This window comes from Sinohyriopsis cumingii, chromosome 17, assembly GCF_028554795.1.
Source record: "Sinohyriopsis cumingii isolate HCF-2022 chromosome 17, ASM2855479v2, whole genome shotgun sequence".
In the NCBI taxonomy this organism is placed as follows: Eukaryota; Metazoa; Mollusca; class Bivalvia; order Unionida; family Unionidae; genus Sinohyriopsis; species Sinohyriopsis cumingii.
Window position 1 is genome coordinate 47,911,505 of NC_142977.1, and position 22,104 is coordinate 47,933,608.

At 33.8% G+C, this 22,104-nt stretch overlaps 1 protein-coding gene across 1 annotated transcript; it reads left to right on the forward strand.

Annotated features, from left to right (window-relative positions):
• The first annotated feature begins 2,044 nt into the window (after positions 1-2,044).
• LOC149778561 (cell adhesion molecule CEACAM5-like) lies at positions 2,045-21,345 on the forward strand. The gene is made up of 9 exons (XM_089938357.1): positions 2,045-2,123; positions 6,067-6,375; positions 14,128-14,400; positions 14,817-15,089; positions 15,500-15,772; positions 17,041-17,298; positions 18,239-18,265; positions 19,971-20,070; positions 20,571-21,345. The coding sequence occupies exons 1-9, from the start codon at positions 2,078-2,080 to the stop codon at positions 20,866-20,868; spliced, it is 1,857 nt and encodes a 618-aa protein (XP_089794483.1). The 5' UTR covers positions 2,045-2,077; the 3' UTR covers positions 20,869-21,345.
• The last annotated feature ends 759 nt before the right edge of the window (positions 21,346-22,104 follow it).

Genomic DNA, 22,104 nt, shown 5'->3' on the forward strand with positions numbered 1-22,104 from the left:
TCATCATCATTATACTCTTTGATATATACCACGGACACACTGCCGCCATCATTTAGTGCACTAGAGGCTCTAACGACTGTAACATAGCCGGCCACGAGGCCGACTGGCTTGGTAAATATGACAGAGACGTACATGCCCGAATGTTAAAAATTTCCCGTGGAACTGGAGAACACCACCAGGTCATTCCGGTCTGTATCAATATGACGCTTGGAAAGGCTGTGAGGTAGGCCTTGATAGCGTCCTGGGAGAGAACACCATGTGGACGAAGTGCAAATAATAAAAGGTCAGGCAACGGTCACTCCAGTCGCGAAAAAAACTGGCATGAAGATTAATGATTAGGAAATAACGCCTAATTTGAAAACGTGCAATTACGATAAACTTGGATTAGTCGCTTCAGCGTTGTCAATAAAATTACGTTAAATGCGCTAGGCAACATTAAACAAAGGATTCAGTTCAAACGAATTGTGGTACCCACCAAGAGCAGTTTTGGACGCAAGCAGAGCTGTCAACAGTATGTCATCTGAAGTCACTCTATATACCGGATTTCCTTCTAGTCAAACTTTTGTGATGCGACAAAATGGTGTGCTTGACTGCAAAGATGACCCAACCTTCATCACGGCATTCACCAAATATGCTTCCCTGTTAATGTAATGACGCAGTGAGCTCCCATGCTAATGATAGCCTTTGCTGTGGTGAACTGGGTATCACGAGAGTGGTCTGTTTTGTCCCTTCCTGGACATGATCGTTGTGCCAGCACTGCGGGGGTAGTCATCGCCTATAGAGAACAAGGTCACGAATGGTTGTGGCTATATCAAGGTTATCAAAACAGGTCTCAGCCTCTTGGTTATCTATGAGATATCCAGCGCTGAAGAATGATGACATCATATCGTTGTTCAAAGATTCTCTTGTTCCTTGAGTCGTAGATAGTGCAGACTGTCTTTGTAAGTTTGCTAGTCACTTTGATAATGGCATCATGTGATCTTTGCACGAGCAGTACTGCGGCTTGCGGAGAGTATTAAAGGGCTGACGTCTGAGTGGCATGTAATAGGCGTATTTACAATTGTCTATGGTTCGATTCCTTCTTGGAAGGATTTATAATTCTCTAACCTGTTGCGTGTCTGTTTTAGTTAGGGTTCGATTCCTGCTTGAAACAACATATGGCTCTATAACCTTTTGCATTATGTCAAACATCTATTTTATATAATGATGTTTTTATAGGCACAGTATAGAACAGTGGTCGGCAACCTATGTCACGCGTGCCACAAGGTGATACTTCAAGAGGTTTTGTGTGGCACGCGAAAGGCAGCCAAAAATCCCGATTCTACCAGTGTTACTCTCTTACTGGTGGCACGCGCTCGTTCATTTTGTAATTAATCCTTAAAAATTGGCATGCAATGTAAACTAGGTTGTTGACCCCTGGTGTAGAAACTAGGGATATGTGCTTTACCCTCTATTTGTCGATCACCTGTTCCTTTTCTAGTGAAATATTGTATCCATATATCATGAATTTCGAAAAGGAACGCGAGCCCCGTATTCACTAAATTCCCTATTTTGAGTATACACCCAAACCCAGATTTTGAGTGCTTATAATAGATTAAAATACAATTTGTTTAAAAACAATGGATTTAGAAGTACCAATACATTTGGATACATATATCTGTTAAATACTTAATGTTTATTATGTAACATTATAACAATTAAACAAAAACAATGCCTATAACAAAGGAAATGTTTTTGTGTCAGTGATCATTCAAGTTGTCGAGTTTCTTGAATCGTTCAGTAATTGAAAACGAAGCCAATGAGTGTTTTTAATGCATTTACCGAATAATATTATCTAGTTTTTATATCGCCTTATGTTTCAGAGTCGAAGGAAGGAAGTTTTGTTGATTTTGTTTATACATTCCATGGAAGTCCGGTTTATTCATGTTTTGAAAGACAAAACAACACAATGGAGAATCCATTTTGTTCTCCAATACAAATTCTCCATTTCCTTTCACAAATATAAATTTCTTTGATAAGAATCCTAATATCTCATTTGTTTTGGGGGATTTAAAGCGAGTGGAGTGCAAGAAACAATATGATATTTTTAATTTGGCTACTCTTTGCTGTCCCTGCTATTAGAGGTAACCCATAAATCTCTCTCTCTCTCTCTCTCTCTCTCTCTCTTATTGATTTGTGGCTATAAAGATACCTGAAAATGTATATGTCACATGAAAAAATACTGCAAGATAGACAGGCAGGTAGATAGATAAATAAATTTAACATGAGGGGATTATTTGAAAACGTCTAAAATGCATCCACTTTTCCCTCAAATTGAATTTAATTTTTACAAATTATGCAACTAAAGTGCCAGGCATTAAAGGAATACTTTTGACCTCACATTTAGGAGCAGCCAATACCGAAATTAAATTAAGTTGATTACAAAGTCCGAAAAATAATAATAATAATAATAATAATAATAATAATAATAATGACAATAATAATACCAATAAATGGCAGATTTATGTTGCCCCAAAAGAGGTTAATCATCATTATTCTGAAATGATTCTATATAGGAATCTGTTAATTACTAAGGTACTATCACATTATGAGTTTGAGTGTTTCCTTTCATCTGTTACTTTACAACTTAACTCTGAATTACACGATTAAATATTGATACTTATGACTCATTTATGACGTGTTTGTGCAGAAAGGAAAATCAGGCAAAGTGTAAACCATTAAAAATAATAGCCTGATGTCTTTTGTCATAACATCTGTGTCTACAAAAACTCGAGTTAATATAAATCTGCGCAATGCGTAAATGCCACAAGTAAGAGAAAAATACAACAGTTCATGAAATTGATTTGAATATAAATCTGCAAATACAAGCATTTATGGCATTCACCAAAATTTAATTTCAGGTTCGACAGCGAAGAATAAAATCTCTGCGTTGAAATTTAAAACCAACAAAACATAAAGACAATTTGAAAGTTAAGCTATTACTGAAGATTCCAAAAAATGCACTGAATTGGGTTTGTATTACTCGTAGTTGCAAGCTTTCACACATATTTCCAGCAGTATTTTAACTCAGTTAAATATATTATAAATGACATTGCTTGAACAATCCTCGCGGTATTAAATTTATTTTCCTCTAAAATTATGCTAAGTTATATACATAGGGTGGTTAATTTGTACACTTTATCATTGGTTTTTCTCTTCATCAGGGACACGACAAACAATTAGATGGCTAAAATATCTCAAGATTGCTCAATATTAAAGTTTCAATGAATAAGAGAAAAAAGTGTTGCACATACTTTTATGAAAGAAACGAATAAAAGTTTTTGTAATACTTACACTTTCTCCAATTAAAGGGAATTTCGTGAGAAATATTGATTTATCAACTTTTGTATGAAAAACAATTTTCACAAAATTATGTAGTCAGATAAACGGATATGCATGTATTTGAAAAGTTCTGAATATATTCCTAATTTTTTAAACCTGACAATAAATTTAATGCCTTTTATTAGGCGAAATAAGGGTCAATAAAACGATCTGCAGCCGCAAACACAACATGGCTAGACACATACAGTTGTACGTGATTGACGTAACATTAGTACATTACAGTTTCGTGACACTGTCGAAGAAGTAGAACAATGGTGATATTGTATAAAACTAATTGCTGCAACATCCGCTTGCTCACAGCGTACTGTCTGACTGATACCAAGGCCGACTTTGATAAATTTAAAAGATTTTATTGTCCATTATTTCATAACAGTTTGTGGTCATGAATTTGATGATGGCTTTGAATACCTTAAACATAGCTTACTTTCTGGAGGACTGTTGTCTACGATTGTTGAGCGGGATGTGGCTGCTGTGAAGAAGCAATTGATGAAGATGCTTCATACACAATGTCAAACCTTTATATTATCACGTACATTAATTCGTCAGCTGTTTTAATCATACTAAACATATTAAAGAATCATTTGAAGCCCAAAAACGTTTGTGCTAGATGGTTCTTCCATTTCTTGACGAACGGTCAATATCAGAACCGGGCTGAAATCGGCATATACCAACGACACCGAAATGAATAGTGCAACCAGTGTGAGATTGTGCCAGGTGAAGAACATGGATTTACTTGTTTGAATCTAACTCGAAAGCGGGGATAATCGAGTTTCGGGTGAATGTCGAAGCAGACAGCAAGTCGCAAGCATGTTATACTTAGAAAATGAAGTATAGTATAAGATGAAGTTTAGGAAATTTCACCTTTTACAAACTTTTAGATATGAAATGATAATTTGAAAGATATAGGTATTTCGGTCTGTTTTGCTTGAAGATCGATATTGCACCATTTAATAACTACATCATTTCTCAATTACAATTTGCTTCATTTCACGAGTATTAGAAAGAAGAAGAACTTGTTTAACATAAAACAATACACAGTTATTATACTAATGCATTCCGCAGGAAAAATAAAGGGACATTTATTTTGTACACACACACACACAAACACAGATATATATATATATATATATATATATATATATATATATATATATATATATATATATATATATATATATATATATATATATATATATATATATATATATATATATATATATATATATATATATATAGTTCGTAGGAAACAAAATAGTAAATCCAACCAGCAACAGATATGTTATATAATGACACAAAAGCCGGGGAACAAGAACGTTTGCATACCTTTCGACAGTGCAAAGTCTAATTCATGCTATGGATTTTTCTGATTGATCTGCCTTTTCCAAACTGATCTCACTTTGGCATAAATCTCGCACATCAAGGCCTACATTTTTGATTATTGACAAACATTTGCTCTATATTGTAAGAAACTCTAGCTAATGCACTATCGAAAAAGCATTCTGGGACATCTCGCTGACAAGTAGACAAACGTCTGTTTTTACATATATAGGTCACTGAGTCCGTATTAAGGCTTTAGTTCATTTGGACATGCACAAGGTGGTCTTTTTAGTTCTTTGGCCTACTTCAGCAAGTATACATGACTATCTACAAATGCAACAAACTCAACCTTTATTATGCAGAATAATCAGTAATCTTAGAAAATACCAATAATTTCCTTCATACCTTTCTTGGATACCAATATGGAATATTTAGTTGATAGAAGAATGTGCAATCTAATCTGTAAAATAAGATAAATATCAACGTAGTGTTAGATACTTTCTTCCGACACCTTAAATTGATAAATATATCAGGTGACAAGAAAAAAATCTAATGGAAAATTTGTCAGCAAATTGTCCAGCAGATGAGAGGAAAACATCTAAAATAAAGTAGTAAAAGAAAAAAGTCGATAAATTGAAATGTCACATTTTTCACTGAGAAAGTCGTTAGATTCCATGAAGCACCATTTTACATGTGTTAAATTTGTATTTTATTATATATTCGTTTTATATTTTATGAATTTAACGTTAATATTTACCTGTTTTACTTCATATTTGGAAGGGTTTATCTTATAAATGTGTGTGCAGTTCAGATTTAATGTTTATCTTTAGTCAGCACCATATAGCCATTATCATGCAGATGTGACGTAACACATACCCACATACAATCACATATCAAATGAGCATAACACGCACACATCATGTTCTAAATACATGTTTATCTAATTTAAATATCTCTTTCTTTTCTAATCATTTGCCACTATACGGCTTCCGTTCTACATCTAATCTGCGCACGCTGTCAGTCAAATTGTTGCGTCTGTGGATTTAAGATATCGTCTGCAAATAATAATGTCTGCTAATGAGGTGATGCTATTCTAAAGACCCTGAGTGCTATGGGTAGAATGTACGAGAAAATCCCCAATATTGGATTTGCAGCTCGTTGCTTATTTTTGCAAAGTCGCTAGTTAGGAAATACTAAATAAATAGTTTCCACGGTTACGAACTTCTTTCATGGCGCCTTTAGCGACTGGAAATATGCGAATTCGTCAATACTTTGTTACTTAAGATTTGTATATAACGAAATTAGTAGGAACTTCTTGTTGCTTCTTTTGCATTGATCTGTTACATTTGCGTATAATATTTAAACTAGGTAAAACGACCATCAGGAGCCATGTTGGATCAAATGCTATTTTGAACTGGACACTTCAAAATAGAACAGGTGACTTGATTTATATAAAAAATACCCGTAAGAATATACTGGCAATATGGCCAGAGAAAAACACATCCTATCCTGAACCAGAGTACAAGGATCGAATGGAAGTTTCCTTTCTTCTGCAAAACCAAGAAGTCCGGTTGATCGTTCGACTAAAAAACATTTCAGAAGATGATGAAGGACTATACACAGCCTATAGCCAGCTGCATGACGAAGAAATATACACAGTATATCTAATAGTAGCAGGTAGGTAAATATGTATGTATGTATGTATGTATGTACGTACGTATGTATGTATGTATGTATGTATGTATGTATGTATGTATGTATGTATGTATGTATGCATGTGTGTATGTATGTATGTGCGCATGTATGCATGTATGTATGCATGTGTGTATGTATGTATATATGTATGTTATTACGAATCTATGGTTTTAAACTAAGTAACATAAAGGAACGAAAATCAACATGTTTGGTAAAATTAAAAATAGTTTATTTCCCTAGAATACAATTAATAAAAAAAGAACTTACAGTAAATGGTGAATTAAATCTTAACTATTCAAACAAGTGTAATCAACACTCCTAATGAAAACGGTTCTAATTAAATTACAGTGGTGTTCCATAACAGCTTCAACTCTGAATGTGTTGATGTGCCCGTAGTGGCCTGTGACTTCTCATATATCAACAGTCTGTTGATGAATCACAGTAGTATAATCTATGATGCCCTTGTCTGAAATCACTACAATTCCAGGTTAATATTTCTCTGTCCACGAATATTATTGTGTAATTTGTAATTCTAATACTAATAATTTGAATAAATCCAAAAAATAATTAAAAAAATTCAACGGATTAATACATATGATTCTGCTTTAGATGTTATTACAAGAATGAATATTTTTTCATTTAAAGCAAAGGTGGAATCAGGATAAGGGTCCAACGTTCTTCTCTATAAAATTCTAAACTGTCAACAATATAAAATTGTTACTAAATTTATAATAAAGAATGTAATGAACATCGGGTACGACATGTTTTTCCCATTTGGAAATACCAATGTCCGAGACTCAGATACGATAATATTTAAACTACACTCAGAAAAATATTTGTATTATCTTGTTTACAGAATGAATGGCACTAGTCAGGTACAGAATGAACTTGATTTCTGACAAGATCAATTACAAATTGCAATTATACGTAACACATAATGATAAAAGAACGAACAATACAAGTTAAATATACTTAACAATGTATGTATGTCTGTATGTATGTACGTACGTACGTATGTATGACAGAAGAACAACACAGAATTCAAAATCCTAATCCCATTGTCCTTCCGCTGTAGATGTGCATAATTAGTTGCTCGTCGATTATTTTTTGTAAATAAATGTCAGCAGTAAAGAAATTACATAAACATAGTTGAGGGAGACAAAGTGTAAGTATATTCGAACTATTATGTGTCTGACTGGAGCAATTGCTATATATATGGAAATATTGAAGATTTTAAAGAGTGTCAGTGTACAATAGCCCAGGAATAACTAAACGGATCACTTCTAATATACGCTGATGGTGACGTCTAAAATAATTGGGAATTAAGGCCGTTAAATTACGGTTTAAAAGGAGATAAGTTTGTAACTGAATGCATAATTACTATGTAAATAACATTTACAAATTCAAGATCAATCTTCCCCTTCAGCATTTTGAACTGGCTTTTTTCCATCCTGGATAGGTTGTAGATTTACACGACAGAACTATTAAGACTGTAAGTCCTGCAATAGAGTAGTGGTAGAGGATCCATAAACATAACAAATCGCTGTAGTCTCAAAAGAAGTTTTAGCTGAAACATTTTTTTTTACAAAGAAAGGATTACAAATTTCTAACCCTTTGATTCTATTTAAGTGAAATATTGATCCCTAGGACCATGAAATGATATATACTATGTTAAGTAAGTCGAAGAGATCAAACGTTTCCTGAACATACTAGTCTTTTCTTTTCACGATTTCAGTTATATACACCACTCTTATACTGCAAACTTAGATTAAGACTAACCTTGTCTAGTTTTAAGCCAGAGTTTCATGACAAAAGCAGAGATATAAAACTGAGGAGAGAAGATAAATTGAAACTCCAAAATTCACATCCTCCTTCCCCCAAAACATAAAATACAATCAAATAAATAAATACATAAATTTATTATTTTGGCATAAAAATTTGGATGTTTGTTGCTGATCTATTTCAGAGCCTTAAACCACCCCCTTACCCAAAAGGATATGGTCCCCAAATCATATACGCACGCCTCGGAGCTTGCGCAAAACAATGTTTCTTTGAGGCGCCCGTGCTAGAGGATAGTCATTTGGGGGTAGAAGACTTGTATTGTCATAAAAGTACTGTCAATCACTCAATTATAAAAACATATTAATGAGCATTATAGTTGGAATCCTGAAACCATATGAGTGAAGTTCCTGGTGCAATGCAAACAGTTACTTGATTAGTATAGCCGTAAATCGCCGTAGTTAATGTTCCGGTTCATTGTTTTTGGTCGAAGTCGCAGGTGGTTTTACTGCCAACAGAGGCTCAAACTCTGCCATATTAATTATTCTTTTCAGTAGCCATCGCTTTGAGCTTGGTATTTGAATTGAGACTAGTTTGTGTCTTAGCGAGAATTTCTGAATAGACACGTATGCACAATTGCAACCTTAACGAGATTATTTTACTAGTGGTGCAAGTCGCACATGTTACTATTGATATGGCTGCACCAACAATTACGACTGAAATACTGTAATACTTGCAGCTGTTGCGATTCCAGAAACACCCATACTAACATTGGTAGAAACTACAACCACACTTTTGTTTGTATTTCCAGAGTAACACGGTCTCCTTTGTGATTATACTTTCCAGCTGTTGTTCCGCTTTTTAAACATTTATAAATTGGAAGGTCTATCATAGTTCTTCTATTATAAATGAACAGCCTATTTACATATATATTACGTAGTATAATTGCTCGATAATCTTGCCATCTTCAGATGCAACTCGCACATGAACGTCCAACCATTTACCCATATTTACCGATACATCTCTCATAAAATCATAGAAAATATATGCTAGGGCGCCTGACATTATGGTCATATTAAATGATACTAATTACACCATGGAATAATGACTTAAACGACCGTTCTCGTCTTCGTCCCAAAAATGTTATACCGAAAAGTACGACCATGTTAAATAACAGTGGAGTCTTTTCATTTTTTGTAAGGCAACGTTGGCGCCACATATCTAACGGGGAATGCACCCATTGAGATTTATCAGTGAAATATGGTGTTTCGCATTATGCGACATGGTGTTTTTACATGTTAATGATGTTGGGTTAAGCTGGTCTCCAGTTGGTAATGGTACATCAGGGTAGTCTAGCTGCCGATTTCTAATTAACCTTTAACAAAATTACATTTCAGTGCATACGAAGGTTTGTTAAAACCATTCTGCTGCATATATTCGTCAACAAGTGGAAGATAAGTATGACTGTGGTTGCATCAAAAATATCAGCAGGTCCAACACACCATGGGAAAATTCCGCAACTTTATCGCCATGTTCAAATAAGCCATCACAATTGGTATGGATGAATCTAATCTTAAACTCAAAAACCAAAGACGCTTAAGTGTGCGCTTAGATAATTGTAATTTCATTCATTGCACATGACATGTCAACACCATCTACTTTCAGGTAAATGTAAATCCGGTTAAAATGAATAATAAGATCCATATTCATGCACGTTTAAGATTTGTTATTAAGTTCATCTAACTCAGACTCATCTCCGACACCAATGAAAACAAGTCAACCATTTGCTAAGGTATCATCTTGTTCTTGTTTTTCGTTGATTAATTATTTTTCTTAGTTCTTATCATGAATTTAGTCTGCCTGATGGCGGGGACAACTAAGTGATCTTTGCATTCTTGCACTGTTTCGTCGCATCATCAATGTAATTCTTGAAAATAACAATAGGCATACCAGAGTCTGTGCTTCCCCAGATCTCGTTGTTATTGGAGCTATTCGTTGCGACTGCACCTCACAGCTTCAAAGAGATATATTAAATGTATAATTTAGACGTTTTTAGTTTTCCAGCTAGCTCAACAAAACCGGCTGGTAAACTTGGTCAAATCTGCTTTGGTAAACAAACCTGGCCAAATCCACACCAGTGCCGCTTTGTCGAGTCTTGTCCGTAAATATTAAAATGCATTTCATATACTTGTAAGTGTAGTTTCTAAGTTCAGGAGGTAAATAACCGTCTGCATGGTTGGTGAAATTTCAAGCGCATGCATCTCTTCAAGAACAATATGTCTGTATATAGGCTGTTCAGCCTGTCTAGCCAAGTCTGCAAAGTAATTGTTGAATAAAACTGCGGCTGTCGTCGCCTTCTCGGGTTAATTAATAAACAACTTCTAGTAGAGGTGTAAGACTGGACGAGTCAAAATACCATAGATGTCGAGTCGTTAAGACTATGCAACCGAACGTGTGAACTTAGGGCTGATGATGCCGGTTTTCTTTGTTCGAGGGATTATCGACCGAGAGCCTTTGGCTCCGAGTTCATCCCACATAAAGACAACGAGGGAAATGTTTCAATTACATTTCCATCTAGAGCAAATCAAAATCAGTCAATCTGTGGGTCCGAAGCGAGGCCGTGGCTGAAAACATTGACTTCATGTCCGCTATTGGGGCCAAAGTGATAGCCTAAGACATCTTCCTTGTTTTACTCGTTTGCTAGACTAATAATATCACAGATGTGTCCACCCCCGCCCATTTCAGAGCCATTTCAGTTTTGGCATTCCCTAACGCAGTCGTTTTGGCAAGCACGCGAGGCGCAGCCAGCAACAGTGCTAGAATGGCTACGAAGAATTTGTGCCACTTCTGACTTTGATAATTTTCATTTCACCTAGTTGGTCTTTTGTTTAGAGGTGTTAAGGTGTTTTTTTCTGGATCAAAAATACTTTTTACTTTGTCGGAGAAAGTCTAATTGTGATCCCGTAATCGTTTTGCATTGCGCTGGTTTAATAAAAGGCAAACCATACCATTGTGATAGGACATTCTTTCTTAAAAGTTAAAAGATTCAGATACTATCTATGAATTTTGATTGATTGATTGAGTTTTAACGGTGCATCAGTTCTGTTAGGCTATTTAGCGCCAAACAAAATGTTATATGTATAATCTTTAAATAAATTATAAAAAGTCTCATACCGACCAGGGATATAAAAAAAGAAATAGTTGAAATTAAAACGATAGGATGGTAACGGTGAAAAATAAAGCTTCCCGATCAACGAGGGATGTAAATTGTTTACGTTAATGAAGAATGATGAAAAGTTATTAAAAAGGGACGGTATATACATATATATATATATTGCATAAAACTGCACAAGGTGATAGCATACAAGTTAGAGTTTAGAGTAAATATTCACTGCTTTCAGGAACTCTATAATACGAGTGATGTTTATAGTATCAAAAAGTTCCTGCATGTCATGCACATTGTAATACACGTAGATCGCAGATTGAAACACTCTATCATAAAGTGCTTAACAGCGAAAGGTTCATTGCAAGAAACGCACTCTGGTGGGTCTTCACCTTTTAGTATGTGTGAGTAGGTGATATAAGTATGACCAATTCGGATTCCTGCAATGATTACCTCTTCCCTACGTATGGTTCTGTAGGAAGGAGTCCATTCTCTGAGAGTTGGCTTGACTACATGAAGTTTGTTATTCACTGCATCATTCCATGAAGCCTGCCTCTTCTGACGTAAGGACTTTTTGACACTAGGTTTAAAATCAGTATACGGTATTTTAAAATCAAATTGATATATTGGAGTCCAGCACAAATTTAACTGTTTGCGTAAAATTTCAGACATCGTACATTATACACTAGGTTCCCATGTACATGTTTATGATTGTGTAATTTATGTAACCATAATTATATGAGTTCCAGTGTATAAAAATTATTTCAGTGAAAATGGTACATTGCTGCTTCTGAGAGAAGAAAACAGCTTAGTATAAAAAGCCCTAATTTCAGTCTAGTGTTTCGGGCATAGGGGGATAAATACCCTATTCAAAAGCAGCAACACATATATATTGAATTTGTGATGAAACTAATGTGCGTCATTTAATGTAGCTTAAATAGCTGTTCAACATTTTATTCCTATTAGTGTCTTCATTTATCTCATCAATAAATACATTAACTGAGAACCAGGTTTGCTTTTAAGTCTTTGCTAAAGCTGATGTACCGTCTGTGTGCTGTCAATCTATCCACTAGCACACTGATTTTGCTAGTATTATATCCACAAAATGCTACGAGTAATAATCACGGAACATGGAATTTGAAAAACAAAACAACACAACTACATTTATCTACTAGAACACAGTGATATGCTGTGTAACAATCATTTCATGTATTTACGACGAGAACATCAAAAGATTTATTTTTCCAATTCAGACAGACACGTGATGCATTTAGAAGGGACTACACTATCAGCTCATGCTTGTTACTTCTAATAATTTGTCATGATGTATGCCTGTCCGTTGGTGTTCAATGTTTTCTATCCATAATTTTGATTTCGCAAAGTAAATCGTTCAAATATCGTCCTTGAGCATAAGAACTTGGGAAATGTTATTGTTTCATGACCTGAGAGATATGGTAGATATAATTGCGGGTGGGGTTTAAATAATTATATGAACTTTCACGATAAAGAAACATAATTTTGGGCTAAAGGAGTGGAAATAACGGAGTCTGTTTCTAAACAAAAGCTTGGTTTGTATACCATATTAAACCAAATCTTGTCAGTTATATTTATATGAGACATGAAAGATACTTTACATTCAACAGTCATTGGAAAGACTCTTAAGAGGAAAATAATTTTCTGCGCTATACATTGCGTTCTTTGACGAACTATTATGGCTGGCTTGCATAGGAGATAAGACATACACACATACAAAGCAGGAAGAAAAAAAACAATAGGAAGGACACTACAATTTCTTTTACTCAGACATTTAGACGTTTTTAGTTTGCAACAAGGACGACAGCTAAATGGTCATAGATCAAGGTCATCAGTCAGATACAACGACTAAATACATTGCAGGACTCGTATTGGAGAAAAGCAAAGCACTTATTGATTCTGGGATCAATAAGTCAAGGTCGACAAGACTGAAGCAATATAAGTTTTTTGTTTCTTCCTCCAGACAATATTTATATGCATGTGTCGTTAACAACATTTTGCAGATGCCTTGGATGCAAGGTGAGGAAGACATTTAATGATTTCGGTTTGCTTATATGCGCTGACTACCTAAATACAATTTTAGAACCTCTATGTAAGACATTGATGAAGGGTATTTTGCTGTGTTTGCTAGTTTTTGGTCGTATGTGTTTTCAAATGTTAAAATAAAATCATCACATGGTTTTTCAAGCATTTTTCCCTGGTTTATGGGGTGGGATGTGAGCAGAATTATAATGGTTGTGAATTTTAATATACCATTTTAAGTGTAGGGTGTTGTGTAGTATCCCAGAAAATACATAACATACAGTTCTGGTAGAAATAAGGCTGGATCTATGGTTGTGCTTTTTCCTGTCTGATATATTTGGTCTTAATTATTAATTTATATTATAATTTCGTTTATACATCATATCATTTACACAGCAGATTTTGTATTTAGCAGATTGTCAAATACCACGTACCTAGAAAGTGAGATCCTATGCACCTCAACTTATGTTCACTTTGTTCTATTGGTTTTCGTTGGGAAGGGGATGGACAAGAACGCATGACGTAACTGATTAGAGTGAATCAGAAGAGCGAAAGGCTAAATAAATTAGTGCGCTATTGATCGGTTTACAGATGATGAATCGTAGAAAGTACTTGATTCCTGGTTGCAAAGAAACATATTTCCTAAGGCGTGTGTTTGATCTTTTACAAACGTATTTATACAAACTTATCAAACCTTGTGGTGTTGTTGTTGTTAAATGATATCAGATCTTCTTCAGATGGCCCAGACAATATTACCTTCGTTCCAAGTGAAACTACAATTCACGAATTTGGGTCCATAACAATCATTTGCTTAGCCAACTGTTATCAGTCTTGTTCATTTCAATGGATAAAACACGACGACCAGGATTTTCCTGAAATGCTGCTTGTGGACTCAGCCAGAATGCAAATCTCAAATGCAACAAGAAACGACGCTGGAAATTACTCGTGCATAGCTACAAATACAGTCACCAATACAACAGTGGTGGATAGCATCACCCTAGAAGTTATATGTAAGTCTCTCGATACAGTCTTTTGGATAATATCTTTTTCTGTAAGTTTTTATTATTTTGGCATGCCTTCATACCATTTGCTTTAATACGCAGTCAAATCTATCCGAATTAGAAAGCAGTATAATATAAAGATTAAACCAATCATCAAGTAAGCCTCCAAACAAATATTGACACAATCCGATCAAAATGAGACTATTTGGGTATACAACATTTAGTAGACTGGATGGAAAACAAGAACAAATTCTAAATCTCCTTTCTTTCGCACCCAGCACTATTACTACCACCACCACCACCACCACTACTACTACTACAATAAAAAGTGCAACAACAATGTTTGACCTTTCCCATAAAATCCTTTTCTGCAAATTAATTCAATCTTGTTGTGTAGTTGTAAAATAACCCAATATCTTCTTCAGATGGCCCAGACAACATTACCTTCGTTCCAAATGAATCTATCACATACGAATTTGGCGCCTTAACCATCACTTGCTTGGCTGACTGTTATGTATCATGTTCATTTCAATGGATAAAGCACGGTGTCCACGATATCTCAGAAATACTGGTATCGGAGGTAGCCACAATTCAAATCTCAAATACAACAAGAATGGACGCTGGGAATTATTCTTGTATAGCTACAAATATCGTCACCAATAAAACAGTGATTGATAGCATCACCCTGGATGTTATATGTAAGTCTCTAGTTACATGCTTTCGAATAATACGAATACTTCTGTAAGTTGATTTTATTTTGGAATGCCTCCATTCACTTTGTTTTAAAATGCTGTCATTTCTACGTGAATATAAAATGTTTAGTATAAACAGTCAAATGATCATAAAAAGGCTCCAATGAAATATTTGCACCATTCTTTAAATATCAGACTATTTTCGCATTTTGATATTTGTTACAAAGGACGGAACGAGAAGACTATTTACATGTCTTTTCTATTTTTGAGATCTGAAACGATAATAATAATAATAATAATAATAATAATAATAATGTTAGTGTTGTGGTTGGGGTTGTTTTACCTTCTCCATAAGTAAATATACAAAATTATATATTTTTTTACTGTGCTGTTGAATCATATCGTGACTTTTTCAGATGGCCCAGACGACGTTAACTTCTTTAAAAATGAAACCTCTATATACGAACGTGGTACCATAACCATTGCTTGCTTGGTCGACTGTTATTTATCCTGTTCATTTCAATGGATAAAGCATGGTGCTCATGATATGTCAGAAATGCTTGTATCAGATTTCTCAGCATTAGAAATATCAAATATATCAAGAAAAGATGCTGGAAGTTACTCTTGCGTAGCTACGAATACAGTCACCAATAAAACCGTGGTTAATAGCACCACCCTGGAAGTTATATGCAAGTATCTAGTTACATTCTTTCAGATAATATGTATACTTCTGTCAGTTTAAGTTTTGCTGGCATGCCTTGCTTCCTTCACTTTCGTATACAGTTATATCCACCAGAATAGGTACAACATATGACATAAATATTAACATAATCATCAAAGGAGACTCCTATAAATTATTTACAAAAATAATTTAAAAATGATACGTTAAAAATTCAGACTAGTTAGGCATACACTATTTTGTTAAATGGACGGAATGCGAACAAGATTTCCTTGTCTTATCCCTTTTGTGCTGAGAAATACTGTTGATACTTTTAATGCTTCAGAGAAATCTGTAATGCCTGTTTTACATCGTTAATATCAGTATTCCAAATTATCTGTGTTCTTAGTGTAAATATTGAAAAAAGGAAAACAACAGTAGCTTGATTAGGATGCATAAAATGTAGCAACAATAAGTACTGTACAGAAAATAAACTTGATTGGGCTATACCGAGTTTGTTGCTGTAGATATTGGGTCTTCAATTAACCTGGATAAATTATAACTCTTAATTAGCCATCTAAAATCCGAAAATTGAGAACCCAATAATGCAGTGCAATCTCTGTTTGGAAGGATAAGTTTATGAAAGGTTTAGGTATATATATATATATATATATATATATATATATATATATATATATATATATATATATATATATATATATATATATATATATATATATATATATATATATATATGCCAGTCAACATATGTATACAAGTATACTTAATAGAGACAGGCCAAGATTGTATCAGTTCAAACACATTGTTGCTTTGAACTTTAATGTGGAAAACTATAGCGCTTACAGAATCTGTGAAGGGACATTTTGACATTAGATGGCTATTGCAACATGCGGATGCTCATATTTGTTTTGTATAAATGCTAACATGTCTACATATATTTATATTTTATCTTTAAAAAGTTAGTATGCAAACAATATTTCTTTACTGTTTTCCATTTTCTCTCTCATTTCATCACTTTTATCCTTTCATCATAAATATGACAAAAATCATTTTCTAGAAATAGAAACAGTCTTGTTTTATGATATTGAAATGAAGGTACCTGATACATCTTCTATTCATTTTTTTGGTCAGCTTACGTTATACAATTTAAATTCATCAGTGATCTTAATTGTACATATAAGTATACAATTTGTATCACTCGGAATGCTTTTCAAGGTGAAATACGCTGGTGATTTATTTAGTTTTTCAGATTGAAATATTAGTTTTGTCTCCTTTCAGATGGTCCTAATCTTGTATCCTTTAATGAAGTGAAGAGAGAAAATCATTCAAACCTAGCGCAGATCAAAACAGTCAACTGTTTTGCAGATTGTTATCCTCCATGTGAATATTCCTTTATAGGGCCAGGGGTGGACATTGTAAACTCTAAGGATTACTTCTACAACGTAACAGAAAAGGGTACTTATATATGCCGAGCAGTTAATCCAAAAACAGGAAAAGCATCAGGGGCAATTCTCTTGACAATTTCACACGAAACTGGTAAATAAATTTCTTCCAGCACCTTTTGTCTCACTTTATCTTGAAAAAAATACAATATATCGCAAGCTTGACGTCATCCGTCGAGAGCATCCAATTAATGTCATAGTTTCCTTTCCAAACAATTTTGAAGCTTTTGCACATATACATAGTAAGTTAAGATTAAAGACTAGCTTGTTTAAGTAGTAGTTAGAAGTATTAACAATAACGGACACTTGCGATTTCAGTGCATTAGTAGCTTCGTTGTCTTTATTTCTTTAAAATAATACGATTTCTTTTGTTAGTTATTTTTCGTTGAAAAAAGAGAAGCATATTTTAAAATTTGTTATAAAGTTTGTTCTCTAACAGGACAGCTCTTAAATGTTTCCTTCATGGCTAAGCGAAGGGGAATAGAAAGAGGGTCATTTTCAATTTATTTGGCACAATATCATTCGGTAGTTTGAAATCTTAACACGGTCAAGAATTACAAATCTAGTTCAGAAAAGATTGTAGTTCAAGAAGACTGTTAAAATGCAACAAATGACGACATGCGCAGCAATGATAATAACATCGTAGGCACTATTTTGATTCTTATTAACATGTACACTTTACGTGGTAACGTTAGCTCAACAGTTAGTTTGATACACAAGAGTCTTGAGGAATTGTAACCTACACTCTAAGGCTTTAGCATAATGATCAGATATTCAACACAAACTGAAAACAATATTCACAGACATTTTAATAAAGGATCAAGAATATTTAGTGATATAACATTTTTATCTATAAGAATATACAAATCCTATTACAAACAACAGGTTGAAGGAGACAATGAGCTAAAAGACAACATCGAAATAAGCTAATTTCTTTTGGTAAAAAAGCGTATATATTTTTGCTATTTCCAACAATACGCCTTAAGCTTCTTCCGTAGAATGACATATTTTATTACGTGTCTCTTATTTTGCAGGTCCAGAGGAAGTGTATCCTATATCCGGTATATATATATATATATATATATATATATATATATATATATATATATATATATATATATATATATATATATATATGATTTTCTTCAAAATTTGTAGTAGCCATTGACAAGCAATTACAAAAGTTTATTATTGCTTCTTCTCATGGAACATATGAGTGACACATAACATTCATATGGATGATGCAGTTACAGAAAAAAATCTTAGAATATTTTGGGAATTTATGGCCAGTTGAATTTTTGGTCTTAAATTTACTCTTGTTTGCGTAGAGTTTGGTATATTATATTGACTTGGCGGACCCCATGTCTGCATCATTAATAAAGCGGATTATTTTGACATCTCTGAAGAAGGCGTAGGCTGCAAGAGCCCATATATCGTAGCATATCACCATAAGGACAGAATAAAACCCTTTAAGACATTTCTTAAATCAGTGTGCTTGAATGTCTATTGATATATATGTACTTCATTTATGATATCTAACAGCAGGGTTTTTAAACATTAGCTGTACTTTAAAATATATCTCACAAACTATTTTAGAAATGAACACAACATTCTTGGCACATTTATGTCTCATGTAAGTACAGATACAATGTAGCACAAGTAAAATCTCGATTCAAAGGATACTTAGCGTATACATAAGAGTTAGTATTCAGATATATTAAAAATATGTTATTATGGTAATATAATATTGACAAAGTTATAATTTGAGAGTGAATTTTGTCCCCCTGCGATTTAGAATTCATAAACATATAATTTATGTTGAGAGATGTATTCTTTAACTAGCCATGTTAGCTTTCAGTTTGATGCTTACCGTAAGTTTTGACGGCACAATATTATTTTAAAATAATTGATTAATTATATATATATATATATATATATATATATATATATATATATATATATATGTGTGTGTGTGTGTTTGTGTTTGTGTGTGTTTGTGTATGTGTATGTGTATGTTTGTGTCTTCGAAACATATGTTCGAATGTGAATTCTATGAATTTCGAAATTGTATATTTTTATTACGCATTCTTCATTCGAGACGCGTTATTATTTAAAAACTAGCTTTTTGTTACTTGTCTAAAGGCACATTACAAAATTGTCGGCAAGACAATTTAGAACTAAAAACGTTTCAATAAATAGTACTAGTTTTATATCTTCTCTCAAGTAAGGAATATTATATTGTGAGTCTTTGTACGTATGTCTTCCTTGCAATTACGGAAGTAATCAAGTTATGTTTTAGATGGTATGAAAGCGCAGGAAAATATTATTTTGCTTCCAGGACTATTCAGTAATAAATATTGCAAAAGAATGCAAAGACAAGTTTAATTTTCAGGCCACAAAGTGACGGTTAATATTTAAAGTCAAGATCGTGAAAGTCTTACACTTTGTACTCAATCCGAAAATTTGTATGATATTATTATGTTTTAAACTTTTGTACGCTGTTGTCTCTCCAATGCATACCTTAGGGGCAAGATCCCGAGCTACTCTAAAGCTTGAATAGTATGTGTATTGTCGCTTAATTGTGGGTAATATATTATATTAACGTTTGCTTTCTATATATATAAATATATATATATATATATATATATATATATATATATATATATATATATATATATATATATATATATATATATATATATATATATATATATATATATATATATATATATATCGCCAAGCTACTATATACGTTTATTTTTACAGACACAATCGGATCGCCATATTTAACAAATACCCTGTTAGGCACAGCTGTATTACTCACGTCTTTGATCTGTGGAGTCCTTGTTTTCAAATCACGAAAGCGGTAAGCACTGCAAGTTACGCTTGCACGTAGTTCCTTTTAAGACAAAGTTTCTTTTGTGTTGATGTATTTAAAACATTTCTGCCATAATTTAAGGGCACGAATCTTACTCAAATTTAAAGTGACTCTATTAGTGCTAATAAAGCTAAATCTGAGTGATCTCGATGGTTTATGAATTCTCCGTTTCCATGGCATAAAGTTACAAATGGGTATGATTTTATATTCTGTTTAACGATGCTTAGAAATGATCATGACATTAAAATGTCGAATCCCCTTACAATGAAAAAAGTTATATTGCATTTGTGTAAAGTAACTCTTAAACCAACACTTATAATTCATGCATTTATCGACACAATCGACAAATTGACAAACTGACATAATTATTGATTTATTTTAAAATAATTACATGTCACAATTAATTTTACAGAATACTCTCAATGTATTTATTTTATTATTTTCTGAAGCATATTTAAGAACGTGAGATTTTGTTATTCGCACTACAGGTGTTATAAGCCAAATAGCAACAACAGCGTTGCTGTGGAGGTTGACCAACCAGATCTTGGCGTTGGAATTGACAGAGTGTTAGAAGGCGCGGATATTGAAATTGATCCAACTACTAATTATTGGACTATAGAAGCTGATAAGACAGGAGGACTGCACTCAATAATAGACGAAAAAGGTGCTTCCTCAAGTCTACGTTTAGAATTGCGTTCTTGGTCAATAAAGGAAAATATGTTTCAAGAGAACGTGGAAGAAATTTGTCGACAGCCACATGAAGATACATACATTCATCCCATTTGAATAAATATATATTTATCTAATTTTTCAGTCACGTAAATTATTTCATGACAGACATATCAATTTTACATTGTCAATGCTTAAGCTGCAAAATTATCTCCAATGCATATCTCTTATCAGTATGATTTCACTCTCAGTGCCTGTATCAGATTCTTGATGTTAGTAGTGACAGTTCGCCAGATAATTAATCCCAGCATTCTGGATATTTAATACCAGACACTTAACAGGGTTAGTTTTGCAGTTTATCTTCCCATGGGTAACATAGTCTGGACCAGTTCATGCCCTTTGTTAAGGCAGAAATGTTAAATTAATTAAAATCACTTATCTCTAACCTTTACTAAATCAAGAGCAGAGCGGGAGAGCAGGCAGTTCTGTAGCTGGGCTTAGTATTGTAAGTAACACTGGTTTTTAAATTTTGTGAAGATTTTAGCTTTATTTGACATAAAGTTGTAGGACCCTTACATGGTGTTTCTGTGTTCTTTGAACCCGAATGTAACATTTTGGTGGCAGCGGTACGGATTCTGATAATTCTGTGTGAAATAGTTGGAATTGTTCAATACATTAGAATTGTGTTTGACAATTCTGAAAGCCGTGCATTCAGCGAATCTGTGTGTAATATTAGCAGCGACTGGTTGTACTGTATGTATAACGTACAGTTGTTCACTGCTAAGTGCAAAGTGTGTATCACTGTAACGTGTGTAGACGTATAATCCCAGAAACTCGTAGATAAGAAAAGCTAGTCCAGTGTCTGTGAATACAGTGATAGAACTTACAGTACGTACATATAGTTGGTCAGTATGTCTGTTGCTGATGACGTCGAAGTAGAGGGAGCAACGGTTGCTCCAGGACGACCACGAAAAGAAGTGGCAGCACATAATTTGATGGAATTTACAGATACTGAGATTCTAGAGTATGAAGAGGAACTTAACTTTGAGCACACGCAACCACCTAAGGAACAAAAAGAGCACCTAACGCAAAGAAGAATGAAAGAGAATTGGAGTTAAAAAAACATCTTCAATGCCATTTAAAGTAAAGCTGCAGGCATATAACCATGAACAAAGAGAAGATATTGTGACTTTCATAGCAGAGTTTTAAATGAATTGCAAAACATGCTAAGTGGCCTGACGAGTTGAAAGTATTACAGCTAAGAACTCTTTTGACAGGTGCTGTTAGATATGTTGCAACTCAAGCTTGTGGCAATTGCCTGGAACTCAGGAAAGGACTGATAAATCGTTTTGG

What these genes read in the sequence shown, in the direction of transcription:
- LOC149778561 (XM_089938357.1), top strand. Translation starts at nt 2,078, where the DNA reads ATGATATTTTTAATTTGGCTACTCTTTGCTGTCCCTGCTATTAGAG. An exon ending in GACAATTTCACACGAAACTG is followed by an intron (nt 17,299 to 18,238) that starts GTAAATAAATTT and finishes CTTATTTTGCAG; the next exon opens with GTCCAGAGGAAGTGTATCCT. An exon ending in GTTTTCAAATCACGAAAGCG is followed by an intron (nt 20,071 to 20,570) that starts GTAAGCACTGCA and finishes TTCGCACTACAG; the next exon opens with GTGTTATAAGCCAAATAGCA.